The 26,423-nt window shown below is 41.6% G+C and overlaps 1 protein-coding gene across 1 annotated transcript; it reads left to right on the top strand.

The window, feature by feature from the left end:
- The first annotated feature begins 6 nt into the window (after positions 1-6).
- Positions 7-21,826, top strand: NSL1 (NSL1 component of MIS12 kinetochore complex). Its single transcript, XM_083433169.1, has 6 exons — positions 7-296; positions 4,893-4,971; positions 7,443-7,573; positions 9,482-9,536; positions 18,085-18,152; positions 19,429-21,826. Exons 1-6 carry the CDS (start codon positions 108-110, stop codon positions 19,702-19,704), a joined length of 798 nt encoding a protein of 265 aa, XP_083289295.1. The 5' UTR covers positions 7-107; the 3' UTR covers positions 19,705-21,826.
- Positions 21,827-26,423: the final 4,597 nt, after the last annotated feature.

The following is a 26,423-nucleotide window of genomic DNA, read 5'->3' as shown; positions in this document are numbered from 1 at the left end:
AGCCTTTCAATACGGCTCGGCTTAGCACTGCTTCCGGGTGAGGGAGGGAGATTAAAAAAAAGTCAACGAACGGCTTCTCCGAGAGAGCGGGAAAAAGGCAGGCCGAGATGGAGGAGGCGCCGCCGCCGCCGCCGGCTGCTGCTGCTGCTTCCCCTCGGGACTGCCGGGTGCGGTGCTGCTCGCGGCGCCAGACGGCCGAGTTGTTGGACTACTGCCAGCCTTTCGTGCGGAAGCTCGGGGAGGGCCAGCCGGTGGAGGCTGAGAGCTTGGAGCAGGCCGTGGGGGAAGCGATCTGGGTAAGGGCGGCCGAGCTGAAGGGGCGGCTGGGAAGGGGGAGGCCCACACGACGCCCCTCAACAACCGCAGCTTTCCTGGTTTCCGGCAGCGCCGGTTGCCCAGTTTCTAAGGCGTGTCAGATCCAAAATCATTTATCTCCATTGCATCATAGCTGTCAACGTTTCGCTTTTTTTAAGGGAAATTCCCTTATTCCGAATAGGATTCCTCGCAAGAAAAGGGGAAAGTTGACAGCTATGGCAAATTGCATGTCATTGCATTGCTTGTGGAGCCTTGTTCTGTGGTGCTGAGAAGTTTGGTGCACTAATTTCTTTTTAAAAAACTTATTACTTTTCCATATATAATAAAGTAATATTATTATTATTTATTATGCCTTTTCATCCTGACAGGGGGTCAAGGCGGCTTTAAGATAAAAGAGAAACAGATCGTTGCAATACAAACATCACAGCTCCAGCCGTTTCCTTAAATATAATTTTAAATGCAGTAAACCACAACAGCAGCTAGCCTTGTCATTTTTTGAGGTGGGAACAGGGGAAGCATGTCAGCAGCTTAAAATTAGAACCATGACTTAGATGCATCTTAAGGCTCCCATCCAACAAGTCTCTCCAGATGTTTCCTCTGAGGTAGTGCTGTTTTTCTAGAAAAAGAGGTGCTGGAACTCGCCATGAACGCCTCCCTTGTTCTCCTATAATGGCAATGGTGCCCACCTGAGAGGTGCCGGAACTGAGTTCCAGTGAGTTCTGGCTGGAAAAAAAGCCCTGGTCTGAGGAGGTTGTCTTGATTTCTTGTTTCTCATCTCATAAGGAGATGAAAGGATGCCAGGTGTAAAAGTATAGAGGATTCATCTTGTCTCTGGCAAGACCATACCTGCGAGTACCAGGAATTTATTGACAGGCCTGCTGCAGAACACCAGCATTTAGCAATTTCTAAATGAGCAGCGACCAACAAAAACGTCATTATCTCCTGATGTTGATTTGATTCACCCATACTCCTAACAAGACTAACAAAGGAGTTGGATTTATCTTTGTATTTGCAATAATTCCTGACTAGGTTCTTGTATCTTTAATATGGCATTACAGGTTTTTTGCCTTTTTTTAAAGAATCTATTTATTTGTTTTTGGTTCATTTCCCCACACTTTTCTGTAAAGTCAGCCGAAGATATAGATAGGGAGGGAAGTAGATACGTGTATATATATTTAAATACATAATTTTGACAAGAAACAACCAGTAGTATTGAAACAATATGAACATGGATGAAACTGGAAAATATACAGAAAATGCTTGTTTGAATAACAAGGTTCTCAAGAAAGGGAGCCCATCAGACCTCCCCAGGGAGGATATTCCACAGGTAGGGTGCTGCAACTGAGAAGGGACTGAGGTGCTGTCCTTGGTACCTGTCAAATAGATTTCTGGGGCAAACAGGTCAAACACCAGGACCTTTGATGCTGATCATAAGGCACTAGAAGGCTCATATGGGTGAAGGTGGCCTTTTAAGGTTAACCCAATATATAACATTAATTCTGGAAATGAATGAAGTTATAATGCAGTGGCTAAAGTTTCCTGAGTCCTTCTTTCAGTGCTAGGGAAAACAGCCCCTGTAAATTTTCATGCTTCCAGGATCTGGTTAAAATAGTGATATTATAGATGGCTATTGGATAATTCTATTAAAAATGGCTTTTTCTAAATGTTTAAGGTTGTTCACATACAGTGTATTACAGTGAAAGTATACATGTTTATTTGGAAGTCCAATTGTGTTAAATGAGGCTTAACCCTGGCTTGGTAAGTTACTTTAGGAGTGCAGCCTTTGTGATTCTTGCAGAAGACGTATTGACTAGGCCAGTACTATCGCCATATTATAGGGTTGTATTATTTCTCTTCAGAGTGAACTGAAGTATGTTATAGTCTAAAAAAAAAGTTTAAAATAGAATGTTAAACCAGAAATGATGCAGACTACCTTGTGCCTTAAAAATGGAGCTGAACATTACCTTTGCATGGAGATGAGGATCATTCCTGCCTTGGCTTCCTTGTTTTTGTAACCTGAGAAAGGCAGGAAAAGCATAAGCTTATCAAGCTTTTTTTGTGGGGAGGGGAAGCATTTGGCCTGGTGGTTAAAAATTGCCTAGGCATGGTATATGTGCTGAGCCTCAGTAATAGTAGCATGATTTGCCTGTACTGTAACTTTATACCATAGTTTAAAATAAATTATAGTTTAATTTGAAAAAGCAGGGGAATGGTCCCCCTCCCCATATATAGACCATACATATAGCACACGCAGTCTCACACATACAAACATACACCTCTCTCTCTCTCTCTCTCGCACACACACACACACACACACACACACACAGGGCACTGTGTCTTTTCACAGCTGGGAGAAATACTGCCTTTTGCTTTTCACAGAATGTTTTGTGAAGATTAAAAGGAAGTGTTTTCTAACAACCCCCATCTAGCTTCAGCTTTAAACAAACAACAGTTTCCCAAGTTTGGATGCAACAATCCAAATGTTACTTCAGCTGAAATAGTCACATATTTTGTCTGTGTTTACTTCTGTCTCCACTTCTCTCTGTTGTTTCCCTAATATTTTTTCCTTACCAACATAGAATCATAGTTGTCAGGGGTTCAGGAGCAGAGGCACAGGAGAGGGAGGAAATGGAGAGCGAAGGGGAGGAGTCCGAAGGAAATGTCAGCGACGACAGCGATCCGAGGTCTCTGAGTCTTTCCAGTGAATCGGATGATTCACAGAAAGGGGCTCCCATGGTCAGGGCAAGGGGTACACCCCAGGAAGAAGGGGCCAGAGGGGACTCAGAGAACAGCAGCTGGAAATCTGGACCAGCGTCCACACCAGAGAGCAGAAGGGGGGAGGAGTCCCAGGCATCGGGATCAGGCAGCGCGCTGCCAGCGGGAGAACACGAGGGAGGATTGACCACGCCTCCGTCGGGGAGCGAGGAAACGGTCCAGAGGAAGGTTGAAGGCTGCGCGCGCGCGCCAAGTTCAAATGTACAGGAGGGCGGCACTGTTGGCAGCCCGGATAGGGAGCCAGGTCCTAAAGCCCGACGAAGAGAGAGGGAGGACTCAGGGGGGTCAACGTCTGCGTCGGAAGAGTCCAGGAAGGAAGGAACCCCGGGGGGTAGCAGGACCCAGAGGAGAAAGGAGAGACGGAAGAGGTGGAGTAAGGCTAGAGTCTTAAACTGGTGTACAGGGGGCGGAGATTCAGACGGAGCTTCGCCGGTCTAGACTCTAGACGTAGAGCTGGGACGCTGAGGCTTGGAAATGGAAACTATTCTTCAATAAAGACTTTGATACTTTACTACTGGCTAGCGTTGGTCCTTTGTGAGCTGGGACCAGGAGCCAGCTCTGACAATAGTGTTGGAATAGACCACAAGGGCCATCGAGTCCAACCCCCTGCCAAGCAGGAAACACCATCAGAGCACTCCTGACATATGGTTGTCAAGCCTCTGCTTAAAGACCTCCAAAGAAGGAGACTCCACCACACTCCTTGGCAGCAAATTCCAACATAAGGGCACTGTTTGCATTGTGGCTCCAAAATGTTTTGGGTCATTCTTCTGAGTCTGCATGAATTGGTTGTAAAAAGGATGTGAAATATATTCTCTGTTCAGCCTTATCTGTTTATGAAGGCCTTTTCCTATGGCACGGTTGGCCTATTATTGGGGGGGGGGGGTCTCTGTGACAGAAATCCTCACTTAGGATGGGTGCTGGATAACATGCCTGCTATTTATGTATGTTTTGTTGTTGTTAAATCCCTCTCTGTAGTCCCACAGCAGAGACTTTGAATTAACTGTTTGTGGAAGCATGCTTGTGAAGGGACTCTGTGACCACTCAGTCCTTGCCCAGAAGAACTAAGAAAGAATGAGGCACTTTTGAAACAAAACAGGAAGTTTATTTGTCTACACATAAAGAGGTTATAGTTTAGTGGTTACTTTTGCAAGGCACAATACTTTGTTTCAAATAGACACTCTCAATAGAGATGGTTAATAACTATCTTAACACTTCCATCCTGTAACTGGGCAGAGAAATTCTTTCTAGAATTTTACATTATACATACATTCATTCATACATACATACATTTCTAGAATTTTACATTATACATAAAACACTTCCTGCTTTTCCTATAGTCCAAATCTTCCCATCAGGTAGATCTTTGTGTGCCCACAGATAATCTTTATCTGTTTCCACTGACACTCAAGTAACCAGATATTCCTTCTGCCTGCCAAAGACCACTCAAATAACCAGAGATTCCTTCTGCCTGCCAAAACAGAAAGTCCCTAACGTGAAACCCAGGTCCCTGTCCCTTTCTGACTGTTAAGTGTAAGCATCTATTTCACACACTTTCTTCTGAGTGGCTGAACTACTAGCCATCTCCCACTGGTTGTTGGGTCACCAGGAGGCAGACCCAAGGTATGTCCATCACAGCCTCTGTCTCCAGAGTGATGTGAGCCACCTTTTCTCCATAGCTGGCTATTTCATGCTACACAGAAGTAGAAAAAAAGATGACAGTATGAGGTAGTTTATTGAGCGTTATATTGCATCAGTAGATTAATTAGCATTTTTAAGAGTTCTGATGTATACCTTTTCTACAGAACTTCGAAACAGCTGTACAAGAGAATATTACTGTTAACGGACTCCCATGGCAGGAGTCATCAGATGATCCTCAAAATGGTATGTGAACTTTTGAATATATTTTTCTTATTTCTGTGCTGACTTATTTATGTTTTAGTCTTCTGCCTATGAACCCTAACAAATGTATGAACAGAGGGCATCTGCAGGTGCCTTTTAATATACCCTGGTGAATAGACATTTTGGTGTGGCAGCTGCAACCCAGGTTTAAGGTGCCATTTGGCACCTAGCTTAAATATCTTGAGTTTCTAACAGTGGTTGGGAACCATATTTTTAGGTGAGGCGAAAGGATATGTGTAAGCTGTCACACTTCAAAAATAACTTTTTCTAATTTTTAAGTGTACCTGAAGCAATAGGAACATCTGAAGGGAAGTTGCATTAATTTTTTGTGTGCAATTGATGAATCTTTTGATATTCTTTTATCACCAATTGTACAATACAATGTGAAGAAGAAGAAGAAGAAGTAGTTTGTGGTTTTCAAAAATATTGTCAAGTTTTGTTATTACTATATTTGGACTATTTGTAGGGCTAAACCCCCCCCCCCAAAAAACTTCCTTTTCCCAGGATTTTCTTTTCTTTTCTTTTCTTTTCTTTTTTTGGTGTTACCATGTTTGTCCAGCAGAGGATGCTCAAAATACATCCTTGGCAGTAGCGGTACCTCTATTTAAGAGGGATAGCCATGTTAGTCTTTTGCAGCAAAATCAACAAAAAGTCTTGTGGCATCTAAAAGACGAACAAGCTTATTGTGCCACATGTTTGTGAACTAGAGGAAGTAGATTTTGGCTTATATAATAATAAATTCTCTTTGTGCTTTACGCATCTTCCTTACCTAGAAGCTGGTCTGTTAGCCATTTCTTTAGGCAGTAATTTTGCAAATAATTTTAATTTTTGAGTAAATCTTCTAAATCAGATGCCTGGTTTTTAGAATGGAAGTACGGCTAAAGGTTTTGCTGTCTTAATTTAATCACTCGTTGCTATGAACCTGCTACCACCTGTTGGGAACAAGAAATAACTATGGCTAAAAACTTTGCTGTCACTAGGTGTGTGTGGTTTTTTTAATGCAACATACTTTGATGGCATCTCCCTTTTGGAGCTGTTGTTTTCTAGTCAGATGAGGTAGATAGCCTTCTGTTCCAGTTCCCTCACCACCCCAATTAGCAGTTACAGCATTGCGGTAGTTGTGAACTGCAACTTTAATTGTACCTAAAGTTGCCCAGTTCTACAACTTGGTGTATCCATCTTCTCTGGTCCTTCTCTGCTTTAAAATGTGCTGATCAGATCAAACCTAGAGTCCTGTTTCTAGTTCTGGGTACCACAGTTTCAAGGAGGGCATTGACCATTTGGAGTGTTCTCTGTGGAGGGAAATCAAGATGGTGAAGGATCTGGAAACCAAACCAAATCCTTATGAGGAGCAGTTGAAATGATTCATTATGTTTAGCCTGAAGAGGAGAAGATGAAGGGGTGCAGAGGAGACACGCATGACAGCAGTCTTTCAAACATTTGACAAGTTGTCATACAAAAGGCTATGCTCTGCCGCCACAGATGGAGGTAGTAATGATTCTGAATACCAGTTGCTGAAAGCAGCAGGAGGGAAGGGTGTTCTTGTGTTCAGGTCCAGCTTGTGTGCTTTCCACAGGCATCTGGTGAGCCAGTGTGAGAATAGCATGCTGGACTAAATGGACCATTGGGCTAATCCAGCAGGCTCTTTTGATGTTCTTTAGATGGAGCAGAATTGCATCTTTGCTCCAAGGCGCAGGACTAGAACCAATAGATGGAAATTTTAGGGAAGCAGATTTCTGCTGCTCATTAGTAGAACCTTTCTCAGAGTAGCTCAGCAGTGTTCAAAAGCTGTTCAACAGTGGAACAGGCCACCTTGAGAGGTGATGGACTATCCTACTCTGGAGGTATCTGAGCTGAGGCTAAAGATCCAACTCTCAGGGATGCCTCCTGCATTGAGCAAGTAGTTGGACGGTTTGACCTGCATCCCTTCCAACTCTGTGATTCATAGTTCCACATATCCCTGATCAAGATGGAGTCAAGTACAGTGGTACCTTGGTTTACGAACTTAATCCGTTCCGGAAGTCCGTTCCTAAACCAAAGCATTCTTAAACCAAGGCATGGTTTCCTATAGCAATGGGGGACTCAATTTCCAAATGGAACACACTCAACATGTTCTGTTTCCAAGGCAAAGTTCACAAACCAAAACACCTACTTCCGGGTTTGCTGCGTTCTTAATCCAAGTTGTTCATAAACTAAGCTGTTCTTAAACCAAGGTACCACTGTATCTTTCAATTTTTAGTTCTTACGGTAACTGAAGATAACCTTGTGTTTCTCAGGGAATGGGGTGGGGTGATACCTTAGCCATGCATTTCTCAAAGCTCCTTGGGGAATCTTTAAGACCACTGCGCTTGGAAGAGGAAACATTTTTTGCAGAGATATTGCAAACAAGACTTTCACATAGATTGTCCAAATAATTTTACATACCATATATTCATATCTGTCTTGTGAATTAGATACGGATATCAAACTCCTTGAAGATCAGCTTGATGAGTTAATAGTGGAGGTGGCTTCCAAACGCAATCAGTATCCCAGAAAAATTCAAGTGCATGTGGTCCAAGCACTTAAAAGAAAGCAAGAGTTATTGGTGAGTATCCTTAATTCTTAGTTCACTTGATGCATTTCAAAAGAAGAATGTTGTTCATCTGTTGCTTATGAGTAGGCCAGCAGATACTTTTGAATGTTAGAAAGAAAATGTAAATTCTAGCTTTTAGACTACATGAATTCCTCTCCCTTAATTTCACTGTACTCCAGTTAGGGAGATTATGCCAACAATTGCTGTGAGGATTGATGAAGTTTGTGCTGAGTGCACACTTGCCCTACAAATGTATTTTAGAATAATACCTTTAAAACTGGTTTTTCAATGCAAGTTTATTTTTGTACCACCAGAATATGTTAAATGCTTCTTGGGGGGAAATGTTCTACTGATCTCAAGTGTGAAGTGACACTTCTTTTTGTAGTGCGCATATGGTTTAGCATGTCCAGGATATGGTTGCAATTAATTTCTCTTTCTCTGCATCTTCTTGGGGCACATCAGTCCTTCTATCCTGAGTCTAATTTTTAAAAGTGCAGAGTGTATAAACATTAGTTCCAACTTTGCCATTGAGTGCTGAGTCGAATCCTTAAATTGAAGGTATTGTTGAGTTATAAACTATCACAGTATCTGATTCTGCTCCTTGCACCCATCCTGCAGTTTTTCCACTGGTGAGCATATTTGGCTAAATGTTGCTCTCAAGAATGTATCTAGTGAAATGCCATCAAATTTAAGTTTACCAGATGGACCTAATAATGAATAGATAGATCCTAGTTGCACTGTGTCTTCTGTTCCTTACTGTTTCCCTGCTGCAACTATTTTAACCTCTCAGATGCCAGCTGTGTGCAAGCTACTTTTCAGTAAAGAAAAGCTTTCCCCGTTTCCACCCTGTATTTTTTATTTTATTTTATCAGCACGTGTTGTAAGCTCAGATTCTGTGTGCCTCTTACACCAGGCTCGTAATCATACTGCTATACTGTAAGCACAAACAGTTTGTATGAGATAATGCACAACTGGGTCATCAAATCTTGGTGACCAAGAAGTGATCTGTGGGACAGAAAAGATGCCTGCACTGGTTCTTTGATTTTGATTTTAAGAGAGAAGGAGGTGGCATACAGTGAAGCTGTCAGTGGTTACTAGTTATGATATTCACCTTCCACTGTTGGAGGCAGAATGCCGCTGAATGAATACCACTTGCCAAGAAACACAAGTGGGGAAAATGACCGTGCTCTTAGGTCCTGCTTATGGGCTTCTGTCTGGCATCTGATTGGCCACTGTGAGAACAGGATGCTGGACTATAAGGACTTTTTGGTCTGTTTCAGCAGGCTGCTCTTACATTCACTTAGTTTTTTGTGCCACTTCCAGAGCCTAACAGCAGAGGGCAGTGTTTGGTCATTCTTCTAAATTGCATTAGAATTTGAAAATGCAATTGTTTGATAGCTCAGGTTAAAATTTCAAGTGTATTATCATGGCAGTACAGTGGTACCTCGGGTTGCATACGCTTCAGGTTACATACGCTTCAGGTTACAGACTCCGCTAACCCAGAAATAGTACCTCGGGTTAAGAACTTTGCTTCAGGATGAGAACAGAAATCGTGCTACGGCGGCAGTGGGAGGCCCCATTAGCTAAAGTGGTGCTTCAGGTTAAGAACAGTTTCAGGTTAAGAATGGACCCCCGGAACGAATTAAGTACGTAACCAGAGGTATCACTGTATTTAGGCAGTCTACATAAATGAGGAAAATGGAACTGCTTTTGGTAGTTCTTTGTACTGGAACAAGAATGCTGGATGCTACTGGATAATCCTACTGCATGCCTATCAGAATGAATTCAATTCTCCGTTTTCCATACATAAGAATCAGACACTCTCCGTTGTGAATGATATCCTGTTGTAAGCTTAATAAAACTCAAAGCAAGCCAAATACTTAGCGATGAAGGTTTTAAATAATATATTTGTTCATACAGGGCTGCTATCGACCTCTTGCGAATCATCAAGAGATAAAAGCAGAACCTTCTCAAGGTAATGGTTTGAAATGATGAAATTATCGTTTAATGCTAGCCTGAAAATGTCACCATTGCAAAAATAAAAATAAAATGCTGCACTTTTTCATATTCTCAACAGTTACAATTTAAAACACTTACTGCTCTGTTCACTCTTTTCCAGATAGCCATGTTAATCTATTGCTGAAAAAACAGTGCAGATAGCACATTTATTAAGGCATAAGCTTCATGGACTAGAGTCCATATCATTGGATGCAAGAAGTGTTATCCTAAACTGGCAGGCATATATACACACACAGCTGTAGGGGTTTATTTTTTTCTCTTCGTGTGTGTGTGTGTGTGTGTGTGTGTACCTGCCAGTTTAGCTGGTACACCTGACTTGGACTCTAGTCCATGAAAGCTAACACCATAATAAATACGTTAAGTCACTAAAGCTTCTTGTTTATTCTCTGTGGGCAGTAGTGGCTTTGTTGAAATACTTTAATTTATTTAAATGTTTGGGAAACCATCTCTTTGTGGTTTTTACTGTGCTAAGCTCCTTAGAGTCTGTGGTAATTGTTGTTAGTATTATAATAATATTTATTTATATCCCACCTTTTTCCTTGATAGGGACTCAAGGCAGCTTATAGCTAAAATAGAAACAGGTCAAAACATAGATAAAAAGCAATCATTAAAAAAACAATTAAACAATAATAGAATACATACATACATACATATATATATATATATATGTGTGTGTGTGTGTGTGTATGTATGTATATATAGAGTGTGTGTGTGTGTATCTGTGTGTGTGTAGATAGATAGATAGATAGATAGATGAATGATAGATAGATGGATGGATAGATGGACATGGATATGTAGATATAGATATATGACATATAGATCATTCAATAAAAACATCATAGCACCAGCCCTTTCTGGACACCAACTTTGAATTGTGCCCAGAAACACACTGGTATCCAGTGGAGCAATTGTAACAAGGGAGTTGTACGACACCTAAAACCAGCCCCAGTCAGCAATTTGGCTGCAGCTCTTCAAGCCATTGACATTTTGGAGCATTTTGACTACTGTTCCAGTGCAGTCATTCTGCCCCTTTTTTTCTAGCCCGTGTTCCGTTCTTCAGAGGCACGGCTTTTCATTTCAAAACTCTTCAAGTGGGGCACTAAACAGGAACGCAGGCTAGGAGCATAGCAGTCTCTGCCTTATGCCAGGCCAAATTCTTTGCCCACTTACTTGGTCCACTTACTGACGGCAACTGTCCAGAATCTTTGGCAGAGGTCTTTCTCATCACCTGCTACTTGTTCTGGGATTCTCAGCATTGAGTCTGGGATGTCCGGATATTGTATGCAAAGTATTGTGGTACCACTGAGCTACAATCTATCTCCTTGGTTAGTAGATTGTGTGTGAATTCTAGTTAGTAGACGGTGTGAATTCTGACACCCCAGCATGTGATCATTAACACTTTGTTAAACACGTCCTTAATTTAGACCAGGGGTTCTCAAACTTTTTTCTCTGGCCAGAGAATAAAAAATTGCTCGCCCCACACCATTTTTTTTTATTGATAAGAAAAGCATTGGAAAACAAAAAGAAACAACTCCTAGCAGTGCTTGATTTGTAGCATAGAACACGATTACATTATAACATGATCATGGGGCATCCAGAAAGTATAGAACAATATAGCTACATAAGAACATGAATCATTCCCAATATATAATTATAAACAAGCTTATTACATATGTACCTTAAGTATGTACACAAACTCCATGAGAGGCTTGAGCTGTTTTTTTCCGGGTAATCTCATTTAGATTAGGTCTAATTTGAGACAAACTCACTCTCATCTCCTCATCAACACAAAGAAGCCTTTCTCTTTTCTGATCTTTCATATTTGTCAGATTTGAAAATCCTTGTTCACAAAAATAAGTCATGGAGAACTGTAGAAGAATAGCCAATGCTGTTGAATAAAGGCATAGATACTGCTTCTGGTTGTGTATGCATACTGCACTGAAATGTTTAAATGTTTCTTTGATTGTCCTTGAATCTTCTCGCCACCCTTGCCATCCTCTGCCCTTTGAGAACCTCTGATTTAGACAAATATAAAGTTTCTTCCCCATCAAATTTGGGTTGAGTTCTGGTGACATTTTTTTCTGGCTTAGAGGAGCTTCTGCTTCCTGTGCAGCAAAGGATCCCCACCCCCCACCCCCATATCTGGCTTTGGGTGCATTTGTGCTAGCAAGTTGCACATGTTTCCAGAGGTTGCGTACAATCTGCATTAATCCTGTGGACTCACTGGGTGATTTGAGGCAAGACTCTTTGTCTCTCACCAGTAAAAAGTCAATATTAATTATTTAACTTGCAAAGTATTGTAAGGATGAGTATTTAGAAGAATTGTAAATAACTTTCAAAAATGAAAAGAACTATAAATATGTTTTAGTAACAAGCTTGAGTCCTTTTTTGCACATCACAGACAGTGCCCAGCAGTGAGTGCTTCTTAACTTTGTGTCTTAGCAGAGCAGAAATACAAATTACTAACAAAAAATATCATACAGAATTATGCACTGTGTTCAAAGTGTTTATTTGCATAGTTTCTGGGATGTTCATGCATCCCTGTTTAGTAACTGGTGGCCAGAAACCAAAGATATTTAGATTACTCACTACCTCTCATTTCCTTTTTTCATTTCCCTGTGCTTTGAAAGCCCTGAACGTATTTCTGTTACTAAATACCAAGCACCTTTAATATACTGTCAAGTAACAATCTCTCCAGCGTATTATATCATATAGGAACTGTTGGGCTAGATCAGTTCAGATGATGCAGTTCTCTGTGTTCAAAAGAGGCCAGGCGGATGCCTCTGAGAGGTTCACAACCTTTAGTTGTTTGTAATAAACTTGTACTCCAGTTTCTAGCCGAGATAGACAGGTACTCCAGTCTCTGCAGTGATGGGCAAGAATGTCCAGCACCCAACTGTTTAACAATAGTAGCAACAAAATGATCCCTTGAACACTCTGCTGCTGCTACCCTAAGTTATATATTGCTAAAATGAAGAAAGCTTGAGATAACAAGGAGTGGATTTCTGTCTGGAAGCAGTGGGAGATTTATTCAGTTCTGGTACTGACAACAAATTGTTTTGCTCTACATTGTTCAATCTTGCTCCAGCTTCAAGCATGTGGATCTTGGGGTGCTAGTAAAATACCAAGTAGATCTTGTAAGCCTGAAGTCTGCCCACTGCTGCTCTAGCTTGCTGCAGCTCCTGCTATTATTGGTCCCACTTTTCCAGATTGAAAACTGAGGAGAAGAAGGAATTTTTAAAATTTAATTTAATTTACATACCGCCCTATACCTGGAGGTCTCAGGGCGGTTCGCAGAATAAAATCAAAATATAAAACCACAAAATACATAATCAAAATAAAAACAACAACCCACTACCTCGCCCCCCCCGAAGAAACCCACATTTTAAAAGGGCATAGGATGTCAATAAAATCAACCAAGGTAAAGGTAAAGGTACCCCTGCCCGTACGGGCCAGTCTTGCCAGACTCTAGGGTTGTGCGCTCATCTCACTCAAGAGGCCGGGGGGCCAGCGCTGTCCGCAGACACTTCCGGGTCACGTGGCCAGCGTGACAAGCTGCATCTGGTGAGCCAGCGCAGCACACGGAATGCCGTTTACCTTCCCGCTGGTAAGCGGTCCCTATTTATCTACTTGCACCCGGAGGTGCTTTCGAACTGCTAGGTTGGCAGGTGCAGAGACCGAACGACGAGAGCGCACCCCGCCGCGGGGATTCGAACCACCGACCATACGATCGGCAAGACCTAGGCACTGAGGCTTTTACCCACAGCGCCACCCACGTCCCTTAAAATCAACCAAAGGCCTGGTTAAAAAGGAATGTTTTTGCCTGGCGCCTAAAGGTGTATAAGTTCACTCAAGGGGCTTGTGGGTGAGCTGGAGTTTGTAACGTACAACATGCCTTGAGGAGTACAGGAGTAGCTTATTGAGGAGCAGGAGGGACAGAGAAAAATAATGGAGATAGAGGCAGGGGTAAATGGATGAAGAATGGGTGTATGTTTCAGATGAAGGGTTTGAAGGTGGTAAGAGTAGTGGTGTCATGCAGGTGTTCAATAAGACAGCTGAAGCTGCTGTATCTAGAGCAAAGGTATGAAGATCATTGGCAGGATTGTAAAGAGATAAACAACTACCTGACAACAGCGCCACCCACGTCCCTTAAAATCAACCAAAGGCCTGGTTAAAAAGGAATGTTTTTGCCTGGCGCCTAAAGGTGTATAAGTTCACTCAAGGGGCTTGTGGGTGAGCTGGAGTTTGTAACGTACAACATGCCTTGAGGAGTACAGGAGTAGCTTATTGAGGAGCAGGAGGGACAGAGAAAAATAATGGAGATAGAGGCAGGGGTAAATGGATGAAGAATGGGTGTATGTTTCAGATGAAGGGTTTGAAGGTGGTAAGAGTAGTGGTGTCATGCAGGTGTTCAATAAGACAGCTGAAGCTGCTGTATCTAGAGCAAAGGTATGAAGATCATTGGCAGGATTGTAAAGAGATTTAGAAGATATCTGAAGGCAGCCATGTTCAGGGAAGTTTTTAATGTGTGACATTTTAATGTATTTTCTATCTTCGTTGGAAGCCACCCAGAGTGGCTGGGGAAACCCAGCCAGATGGGCGGGGTACAAATAATAAACTATTATCATCATCATCATCATCATCATCATCAATTCTCCCACATAAATTATGGGGTGCAAAAACCATGCAATCCTGGCCCTCCTGCCCAATTCACAGAGGACTATCAGAAAATGTGAGCTGACCTAATAGGCCACTCCAACTCTGTGGCAACCTCCCAGACACATGGAGCCAGTCCGTCAAACTCCAGTAACTGTTGCTGTTTTCTGGCTCAGAACTTGTGGGGGAATTGTGGCACACTTGCCCACAAGGTCACTACGTTGTATTGTCCTATCAAGGCTCCTTATTGGAAAACCATTGTACCTTTGAGCAAGGGATCACAGGCGAACGCTTTTATTCCTACATAAATTATTATTTTTTAAAATAATATTTATTAAGTTTTCCATTTTTATAATCCAATAAAAACCACATTAAAACATTCCAAATTGCAGTACAATCAAAAAAGCCAAATATAAATGCCAAATTATATATCTTTGGGTGACTTCCCATGCTTTGAATTTCACGAAGTGCTGATCGTCTAATATCACATTGCATTTCTTAGTTAGTCAATAAACCATTCCGATGTTAATCCTTCATTAATTAATTCATAAATTAATTAAGTCCCACATAGATTATGTCCTGTCTGCCTTCTCCACTGCTAGTGGACTGCAGACTGTCTTTATAAATGTCCTACTCCTAGTATTCTTTCTTGAGTGAAGTGTCACCTTTGTGTCAATTCTTTGTGTGTTTGCACTTTTAATGTATGGGAAAGTACTTAAGGAGTCATTTCTAGCTAATTTCATTTTCATTTTATTATTACAACAATATCAACTTTTTTTTACTGCTTTTAACGTAATCATCACATTTCTTATAATTTCTTATTTCTTACTGAGTTTGACCCAACAGTGAAAGTTCTTGTTTTGCAGCAGGTGGGATTTCCACTTCTTTGTTTCTGGCTTAGCTTTTTTTCACTTGCTAGGTTTCTGTTGACAGGAAAGCATGTAGTTGCAACTTCACAAAGTGAAAACTAGGGCTGAGCTGGAACTTCTTGCATGCTTTTGCTTTTGCTGAGGTCAGCTGAGCGAGCTGTGCAGTCCCCTAGCTAGCTGGGAAACGGCCAAATCGCATGGGGAGTCTTGAGGCACGAATATTTTCTTTTCATGAGCCTGTTCATGGATTCAGAGAAATGGTTCACCCTGTTGAAAGGGCAAGATTCATCACAATAATGCACCAGATCCACAAAACGCAGCTGAGGGCCTTTAAGAAAAGAGCCTGTTGCAATTATGGCAATCGTCTTGATTTCTGTTGAACAGCTGTTATCTAAAAAACATCAAGTGCACAGGCTTACATTTGCCCCCAAAGAAAACTGCAAAGATTTGCCCTCTTGAGGGGTTTGCACGAAATCCATTTGTCTACCAGTTGACAATGCAAATGTTGTTGCTTAGTGTCCTGGGCTGCAGCCGATGGCTGTATTTTGGGGGTTGTTTTGTGATGCTTGCCCCTTCTCTTTACCACAATCTCTGCCACTTGAGGATGCCTCGCCCAGCATTTGCTCACAGAACTGCTCTCGCAAATTACTCTGTGAATTGGGAAAGGGTATTCATGAGTCAGAGCGGATTCACATTTTGTGCAGCAAACGTGTTTAACAACATTAAGTGTGAAGTGTGCATTTGTAAACACTCAGCGGACATGTGCTGAGGAACCTCTGTAGATCAGAGTTCCCAGCACCTGTTCACCTCAAGTCAGCGAACTTACAAGCATGCGTCTGTGCTCTAGGAGGCTTCCTGATGAAACACACTTTCCACATAAAAGGCAAGCTGACCCAATATTGCAAATGGGGCAATCTGATTTGCATAAATTGCATTGCTAGTAGAAATAAGTCTCTTAGCCCTGGCTCATATCTTTAGGAACCAATACCTATTTCCCCAGGGACCTGATTGCATGAGCATGACTTCTCTCTGCCTGAGTGAAATCATGTGAGGGGGCCTTTTGCAAGAATTGTATTTGCCTTGTTCATATGTTAACTTTACCTGCACAGTAGTAACAGGCCACTTCACAGGGGAATTTGAAACGTTGCTTGGATTGAATGCTCTCTGGGGCACAAGTTATTTTATGCATTACTCAGTTTTCTCCTATGTACATGTTTTGAGTTTAGGTCCTCTGTGCCTGTTAAGTGTTGTACATGTAGTAATTATGCACTTATAAATGATCTCTAGTAATGGAAAAAACCCACAACCATAATTGTGAAGAAGTCTTTACAATTATGTTGCATCACAGGTAGACATTTAGTGGAACTCAATTAGCATTTACCCCTTTTCAGTTTTAAAAGCTTTAAATAAATTATTATTATTATTATTATTATTATTATTAATACCACACCCTCGCCGGCCAGGACCAGGCTCAGGGTGGCTAACATTAAAACACACAATACATTAAAAACACAAAAATTGAACACTTGATTAAAATACAGCTTAAAATCAAATTAAGATCAGAATGGCAACCCACGAATTATAACTTATAGGGGTTGGGAACATTAAGTGTGCACCAAGCCCCAACTCTTCCCATTTGTGTTATTTGTGTGAGTCTTAGCTATTTGTGCTGATCTTATATGAGCCGGTAGGAAAAGGTAGGGTTGTACTAGATAAATAAAGGTCATACAAGAGTTGGATTAAGCAGCTTTGTGTTTATGGCAAAGAAAGTATGGTTTTAGGCAGGAAGTAAGCACCCTAGATTTATAACATGAGAGTTTAATATCAAAGGCTTGACTCAGAGAATCTTTTCAGAGGGCTTTCAAATAGCAAGCAAACAAACAAACCTAAACTTGTTATTATGCCTAATCTTGTAAATAAACCCACATACGGTAATTTACTAACCCATAAAAACTTGAGTCAACCCACCTGTCCACATTGTACTTAGGCTAGTCATTTGTGATTTGTGACCGTGAGCAGTCTGTAATGTTACCCTGTCTGGTCAACAGGAAATGATAGTTACTTATCACAGAAAGCCATGTACAAGCATGCTTTCATTTTTTTATATACAGTATATTTTATAGCTTACATTTTAAGCCAGCTCTTTATCCAAGGAGCCCAGGCTCTCTGTCTGTCCATTGTATCCTCACAGCAATCAGGCAAGATACTGTGACCAGCTAAAGGATACATAGTCAACTTCATGGCTCAACTCAAATCTCCCTGGTCTAGTACAGTGGTGCCCCGCAAGAAGAATGCCTCGCAAGACGGAAAACCCGCTAGACGAAAGGGTTTTCCGTTTTGGAGGTGCTTCGCAAGACAAATTTCCCTATGGGCTTGCTTTGCAAGACGAAAATGTCTTGCGATTCCTGGGGTTTTTTTTCGCTCCCCACCCCCTTTTTCTAAGGCACTAAGCTGCTAATAGCCTTTTAGCAGCTAATCCGCTAATCCCTTAAGCCGCTAATAGCCGCTAATAGCCGCTAAACCGCTAATAGCGCTAATCCGCTAATGGGCTTGCTTCGCAAGACGAAAAAACCGCTAGACGAAGAGACTCACGGAACGGATTCTTTTCGTCTTGCGAGGCACCACTGTACAACTCTTGAACCACTATATCACATTGTTTCTTAACTTATGTGCTGAGTGAATAGGAGTTTGCTCAATTTCAAGAGTTGCATCCTGTACACGTTCATGGATTTTTTCCCTCTTAAATTGTTCGGTAATCTGCCCAATGTAGAAAGATCACTGCCGAAACCTATTTGGTACCAATCCTTCATGCTAAAAACGTTTGATGCTTTCTCAGTGAAACAAAGTATTTTAAAATGATGTGAAATAGTGGAGACTACCTGTAATTGTGCTCTTGTAATCCTTTTTTTGTACTTTGTTGTGGGCAAATGAATTTTCTCTCCCTTTTATAGGATATGAAATCATTTTGTTTCTTTGCAGATTCTCGTATGGCCGACTTGAGGCTTTCAACAAAAACTGCATCCAGGGACATTGGAGAGTCGTTTAAGGTAAGATCTGGAAGGGGAAGCAAGAGCTACACAATCAGCTGGGAGCATTTATACTTATTTTCAGGCACTGCCATAGAACAGTGCTGAAGCAGAAACCTAGGAAATAAGACTGACCTCTTTAATTATTATATACAAATCTGTCATTTTATTAGGTAAGGTAAGATTGTTCATTTGGACACAAGTGAGCTAAGGTGGAAGTCTTCAAAATTCTCTGAGTTTCAGGGAGACTATTTTATTAATTTCCTGCAGTAGTTTCTAGTTCTCCAAAATGGCCCTGTTCTCCCTGCTGCATTTAGCATTTCAGCTAGACACTAAAGGTGTCTTAGCTCCTTGGGATTTACTGTCCCCATGTTCATTGCTGGCCTGGTAAGTTTATGAGTGAGCTCATTTGCATGGTAATTATGTCCTCCTGTGGGTCCCCTCTATCATTAGTAAGCCACTAGTCCTATATTTTTACATGGAATAAATTAAAAAGTATGTTCTTTCAGCTTCAGTCTTCTAAATCTAAAATAATAATCATGTATGCTCTTATGTATTGGGACGCGGGTGGCGCTGTGGGTTAAACCACAGCGCCTATGACTTGCTGATCGGAAGGCCGGCGGTTCGAATCCCCACAACGGGGTGAGCTCCCGTTGCTCAGTCCCTGCTCCTGCCAACCTAGCATTTTGAAAGCACATCAAAGTGCAAGTAGATAAATAGGTACTGCTCTGGCGGGAAGGTAAACGGCGTTTCCATGCGCTGCTCTGGTTCGCCAGAAGCAGCTTAGTCATGCTGGCCACATGACCCGGAAAAACTGTCTGCGGAAGCGGACAAACGCCGGCTCTCTTGGCCAGTAAAGTAGACACATTGAAATTAATGAGCCTAAATTAACAGATATCATTAATGTCATTGAGTCTACTTGGAGTAGGAATAACATTGGATACAAGCCCTTTGTCTTTAAACATTTGAATGTTTTGAGCAGAGTTTTATAGCAGGGCCTCTGTGCTCTTGTTGTTTGACCATGGTGTAGTGCAGTGTGGGAATTAAGATACATTATTAAGGTAATGGGGTCAAAGATAAAAGTAGGCAATCGTTTTTGCAACTCTAGAAGATGTGTAATATTCTTTTGAGCCTTGTAAAGGAATGCTGAAATTGTGAATCAGTATCAGTGAAGGTTTTGGCATCCATGGTGGGCGCGTTAATCTTTGAATCCGACTGTTGTTGAGTTTGCAGTACTGCAATTCATACTTGTACCTTTTTCACTAACTTAAAACCTGTTCTGTTCTCCCCACCCCAGTCTCTGTCATCCCTTGTAGAAAAAGCAGAGGGTTTCTTAAAAGCATTGTCTATGCAACCAACTTTGGGATTATGCAAACTCCATCAAGAAATCTGTTCTGGCTCAGAAGTGAAAAAGGCGGATAACATTGAAGTCAAAGATCTTTTGTCGCAAGTGGAAGTCACACCCCAAGAAAGTGGTACCAGTAATTCCATTCTGCTGAAAAAAAAGAGACGATCTTATTCCCCACAGAAACACTACCCGCTTCGAGCAGGTGTAATTAATCTTGATACATGAAAACCTTTTTGTGGGGGACTACTGTGTAGTCTCCCCTGTCCCCGCATCTGTCCACATAAACATAGACTGGTTTGCAAAAGCATCAGTAGTGATGTCGCCTGGAATCCATACCACCAAACCGATCTTAACTGGAAGTTACAGAGTTATGTTGTTGGGTCCTCTCATATAGCTCTGAATACTTCGCTGGACTTACTAATTTTGAGCATTGTTCTTTGAAACCTGAGGCTGCTATGCTTTTGCTGTATTATAGCAGACTGATCCAGTTACAACGTCTTGAGTTGCTTACAACTTCTGAATGGCCAGGAATCTCCAGGGCGTACGTGCAGGAAGCTGTGCTCTAGTAAAGCTCAGTTCAAGCAGAAGACTCCATGCCACGGGGAGCAAAGAAGAAAGCTAAAAAAGCAAAACCCTGCTTCAAACGTCCAAGTCTTTTGGCATAAAAGGGCTGGTGGATCACAGCAACAGTGTGTCAGTATTGCTTCAGCATATAGTTTATTTGCACAGGTTTGTTGCGAACATCAGGAGATAGGTGCAGGCAGAACTGGATGTTTGGTTGCAGAATCAATCTCCACTAAACATCTAGGAAATGATGGAGGAAGGATCCAGTTTGGAGGTTGGCAGGAGTGTTTAAACCATTCCACACTTGTGTCTTCTCCTCTGCATTCCCTTTCCCAGCTGCTTTTCTCCTAGTTACAGAACTAATGCATTGAGAATTCCTGCTGGGCAAAGGTTATGTAGGGGACGAATAGCAAGTGAGGAAATGACTAAGGATCTGTTGCATGCCCACCATTACTTCCTTCCAAAACTGTTTAAATGTTTAATGGCGACACAGGTACCAAAACATAGGTCTGCCACCAGATGTGTTGTTTTGTCCTGAAAAGTAACCTGGAATATATGCAACATTTGGAATTGTAAGGGGATTCTTGGCTTGCATGTACTGTGACATCTTGAGACAGTGTTCATTATGGTGTGTATATACGTCTGGCCTTAACCTTCTTATGGTCTCTTGAGTACTGCCCTCATCTGTACCTCAAGTGTACAAGGTTTAGGATTACTAATCCATCTAGTAGATTGAAAGTGTTTAGATCACAGTATAAATCTAGAATTCTCATAAGTTAATTTTGAGCCATGCTCAAACATTTCTGTCAAACTTGCCAGTACATCTATGTTTGCCGTTCTCACAAAAAGCGGAAGAATGGCCTCTTTTAGGGGTTTCTTTAAAACACAGTGCCTGATCATAGATGGTGCTTGCTAGATGGGCAGTTTGACCCTAAACCCTAACCCTAAAGCCAGAGGGGAATGTACTTTTGAGTTGCATCTGCCTGCTGAAAGAAGTGGAGTGAGCTGAAACAGAATTGTTAGTTCTGAACCTGGCAGCGTATATTCAAGGAGAGCTGTAAAAAAGCTATTCTGACTTTGGGGGTACAGGACTTGTATGCATGCTTGCTTTGCCACAGAATGCTTGGTCAGTGTGTACATTAGTGAATACATTATTACACTTACTTAGCTTCCCCCGCCTGTGAAATTCCCACCATTTCAGAAACAATATATGTACAGTTTAAAACAATAATACATTGGTGAGGCTTATTTATGAAGTACCTAAATCAATGTTATTATCAGGTATTGTTTTCTTTTTTTCCTAGTTGAAATTTACTGAGAATTACATTTCCCCCCCTGAAAATGGGGGGGGGGGGAATGCTTGCCTCAATGTTAATTATTGTGGGGTGAATCCATCTAAATCATATTTGGAGTAGACTCATTAAAATCAATGGATTTAAGCTAATCATGTTCATTTCAATGGGTTTACTCTAAATATGACCTAGTTGGAGTCCATCCTGTTTCTTTTAAAAAATATTCATTAAACAGTCTGGCCAAAATACTAGGAGTGGTATCTGAATGGTTGGTAGTCGATAGACATGCCCATTAATGTCAATAGGTCTCCTCTTAAGTATGTCTAACATACTTAACATCACCCAATAAACATATTTAACTCTGCTCTTGAAATTCTATTTTTAAAGATTGTGCTTGTGGAATAGGCCTTGCACAGTGAACGTGTACACTTGCCTTGTCTCCTTTGTAAAATGTATATTTGTATATAAAATACATTTTTTTGTACACCACATTCATCAAATTGAGATTTCTGGATTTATGCTCAATTTTTTGCTTGCTTTACCTGTTTTGTTTTTTTTGCAAAGCAGTTCTGAGTCATGTTTTCAAAACAGTTGCAATTCAAGTGCGTCTGAAATGCTATACGCAGTAGGACTTGGTACTACTTTTTTTGCATGAAGAAATTGTCATTATAAATAAGGAAATGGATAGTCAGGATCCAAACAACTGCAAACTAGTTATGCATATACAAGGTGGCTGGCTTGAGTTTCTCTTCCCTCAATACCACATGGAAAATCTCTTTTTAAATGGAGCTCTGTCCAAAACATTTTTAGAGAATAGGGGTCTGCTGATCAGAGCAAAACTTACCAAGCATCCCTTAAAGTAGATATTGAAAACCCAGCCATGTTTCAAATCCGCCCATTATGAAGTTTTACATTTTACATTTGGATGAGCGTTTAAAACATACTTTCAGTACCGACCAGTCCTGTCATTACAAAAATAAGAGTAGTGATTTCCCTCCTTGTAGTAATTTCTCTTGTCCATAATTTTATTAATAATACATTGTTTTTTGTGGTTTGCTTTGGGACCTGTATTTGGTAATCTAGGTGCTTTTCTTTGTTCTTGTCTTTCTGCAGTTAGGAGAAATAATTACTTATTCTGATTCTGTTTTCAAAATGCCTAAAACAGAACAACTTGGGGTCCAAAAGTAGTTGTGTGCCCATTCATTTTGAAAACAAGCAGTATGACTTGTCAGTATTTCTGACATAATGGAGATGCTCCTCATCTGTGCATCTGCACAGCACAAGACTTTTGGTTTCTCTTCCCTCTAGCCCAGGGGGCAGCAAACTTTTTCAGCTGTGGGCCGGTCCATTGTCCCTCAGACCTTGTGGGGGGCCGGACTATATTGGGGGGGGGGTGAACAAATTCCTATGCCCCACAAATAACCCAGAGATGTATTTTAAATAAAAGGACACATTCTACTCATGTAAAACCATGCTGATTCCCAGACCATCTGCGGGCCAGATTGAGAAGGTGATTGGGCCAGATCCGGCCCCTGGTCCTTAGTTTGCCTACCCATGTTCTAGCTCACTGCAAGTATTCAAAATCAGCTCTAAAGGGTCCCCCCAGAACAGATGTGGGATATGTGAGGGGCTGTAGAGGAGAGAAAGGAGAAGCCCTATTCCACAAGCAGACCCTCACTTGGATTAATCTTAGATCTCAGCCATAGTCTCTATAGGTGTCAAATGCCATTGAGAATAATTGTACTAATAATATTGAGTTCCTTTCAAGTGTCAGCACAGTGAAGAAGAATTGGTTGAATTACATGTAGGTTTTCCAGTGGGAAACAAGCTACATGTAGGTTGTTTCCAGTACATGGAGACAATCAGAAACACCCCCACCTCAGTGTACCCATATCTTCAAAACAAACTAATGGAAACCTCCACAATGCTTAAACATGTTCAGGCAGTCTAGTGCTATTTTTCTAGAAAAACAGGTGGCAGAACTCACCATGAACACCTCCCTCGTTCTCTTAGAATGGCAATGGTCCCCAGCTGAGAGGTGCTGGAAATGAGTTCTTGTGAGTTCCCTCTGGGGAGAAGAAGCCCTGACACAGTCTATGCTTAAAGCATGAAATGGAAAAACAGGAAAACAGTCCCCATCCTCACTAATAACCCTGGCTCACAATGCACTATTCCGCTATGCATCCCAAAGCATCCAAGTAAGAATTGGGCAGACCAAAGTCCTACACCACCTAACAGACTTCTACAAGAATGGCAACCTCATACCAGTAAGGGAGAAACAAGATAAGCTAGAGGACACCCTGATGCCTTGGCTGATCCACCACCTTCTTAAACAACCCAGCAGCAGCCACTAGGCCACTGACTAACTTTGGAAAGCTCCTCTTGACAGCAGAGGGACACAGCAAAGGAATGGTATCTACAGTATATTACTCCAAGACACTACAAATTCCTTCACCACAATTAATAATAATAATAATAACAATAATAATTATATAATATCTTTATTGTCATTGCCCCCCTTTGGGGACAACGAAATTACTTAAAGACCCATGGGAGCGTGACATAGGATATGAAATAAACTCTACCCAATGGTCCAAACTGTGGTCTATGCCACTATTTAAATCCATCTCAGCCAAAAGAAGAGAGCTCACCTCGAAACTTTTTTATAGATGCTACCTAACACCATGGAAGGAACACGGGTGGCGCTGTGGTCTAAACCACTGAGCCTTGGGCTTGCCGATTGGAAGGTTGGCGGTTTGAATCCCCGCGATGGGGTGAGCTCCCGTTGCTCGGTCCCTGCTCCTGCCAACCTAGCAGTTCAAAAGCACATAAAACTGCAAGTAGATAAATAGGTACCGCTCCAGCGGGAAGGTAAACGGCGTTTCCATGTGCTGCTCTAGTTCACCAGAAGCGGCTTAGTCATGCTGGCCACATGACCTGGAAGCTGTACGCCGGCTCCCTCGGCCAATAAAATGAGACAAGCGCCGTAACCCCAGAGTTGGCCACGACTGGAACTAATGGTCAGAGGTCCCTTTACCTTTACCTTTTAACATCATGGAAGCTAGCACTGATACACCCAGGAACCTCACCCAAATGCTGGAGAAGCTGCATGTAATGCATGAAATATGCAAGACATATTTCAGAATGAGCATGTTTTGAGGTGGAATCCATTTCACAAAGTTCTTGCCACTTTCCTTAAACACAATATTCCTCCTTTATTGCAGCCTATCCCTCAAAACTGCCGCAGTCTGATTTACGATGCTGAGTAAACAGGGTGGCACTTTAAGACATGTTTTTGGAAACTGAGGCATGGGCATTCTTTCTGATCTGACTCTTAGAATGGAGTTAACTTTTTGTTTTCTGGAGAACAAAATATAAATCTGACAGGTGAAGCAATGCAGTGTTTGCTTTGGGAAAAGGATTGTGCTCAGTTTTTGGGGGGGTTTTAAGCTATCACTCTAGGAGTCCCACTTTTGATAGGTGTGGCATTGCCTTTCAGTCCTTTACATTTAAGGATCTTGTAAAGAAGGCAAGGAGAGTAGTTTTTCCTGGAAGCATTCATGATGGATTGGTCCAGTGATATAATTGTTGCATTTTTGAAGTGAATTGCCATATTTTTTGCACCATAACACTCACTTTTTTCCTCCTAGAAAGTAAGGGGAAATGTCTGTGCGTGTTATGGAGGAAATGCCTACGGGCGGCATGCCTACGGATTTTCCTCCTCTAAAAACTACGTGTGTGTTATGGTCAGGTGCATGTTATAGAGCGAAAAATACGGTATATTAAGTAAATTCTATCTCTTAGCTATGTGTAATTATTTTGCCTTCTAACTTACAGGAAATCCTATTGTTGTAAAACCGAAATCTAAAATCTCCTTTTACTTGAAATGTTACAACATTCAACATTTTTATTTTTAACTCGGGCATAAACTGGTGTTGCATCAGAAGGCGTCTGGCTGTTTTCTTAATATAGCTCATCAAGTTCTCCGAGGGACACCTAATAAAAAGACGGCTGCGTGATCCTTGTGTGCATCTGGGCTTGATAGTGTGGTACATTGCCGAGACTGAAATAGGCAGGAGGATTGTGCTTTGGAAAGACTAATGAACTGCAGCGAAAAGAAAACAGTGTTGCGTGCAATAAATCTAGTACACAATGGAAAATTATGCCTTTGTTTCATTCTGGACGGCATTCTGGAATTACCAAATTATGGCCAGATGGGAAAACAAGAATATGTGACACTATTTCATCACTTTGGCAAAGGGTCATAGGTCAGTGGTAGGGAGTGAATTTTTCATGTAAAAGTTTCCCAGTTCAATCCCTGGCGTCCCCAAGCTGGGTAAGAGCAGCCAGTGTACACAATACTTAGCTAGATGGACAAATGCACTATCGTGGTATAAGATGGGTTCCTGTGTTGCATCTTTGCATCAGTTGTAGAGTTGGAGGCGACCTTGAGGGTCATCTAGATCTGTCTCTGCTGTAAGGCAACCTGTGATCTTCGGATGAAGGGAGGCATATAAACTGAACAAACAAACAAAGGGAAGGGGGGTGTTAACCATTCAGTGGTCTGCCAAGACCCTTGGCAATTTTCCTTTTTTAATATTTATGTTTTATTGAAAATTTTCCTTTTTTTGGAAAGTTTTATGGACACTTTTCAGAATACATTGTAATAAAAAACCAACTAATCTAAACAAATACAGTGGTGCCTTGCAAGACGAAATTAATTCGTTCTGCGAGTTTTTTCGTCTTGCGAAGCACCACTGTGCATTGACGGTTTCCCATAGGAATGCATTGACGGTTTTAAGAAAAAGGCACAAGACGTTTTCGTCTTGCGAAGCAAGCCCATAGGGAAATTCGTCTTGTGAAGCAACTCAAAAACAAAAAACTCTTTCGTCTTGCGAGTTTTTCGTCTTGCGAGGCATTCGTCTTCAAGGTACCACTGTAGAAAAAAAGGAAAATGCAAAGTCCTCTCTGATAGGACTCTTACCCACACACAGAGAGGTGGACTCTCCTGGCTCTCATCTGTGAGCTTCCCTTTCTTATCCCAGCCTCTCACCCTGGGAAATCTTACTTTCGCTGCCTCTCACACAG

This window comes from Podarcis tiliguerta, assembly GCF_965153285.1.
Source record: "Podarcis tiliguerta genome assembly, chromosome: 3".
Classification (NCBI taxonomy): Eukaryota; Metazoa; Chordata; class Lepidosauria; order Squamata; family Lacertidae; genus Podarcis; species Podarcis tiliguerta.
Note: the sequence above shows the minus strand (reverse complement) of the source record. Positions and strands in the feature narration are given on the sequence as shown.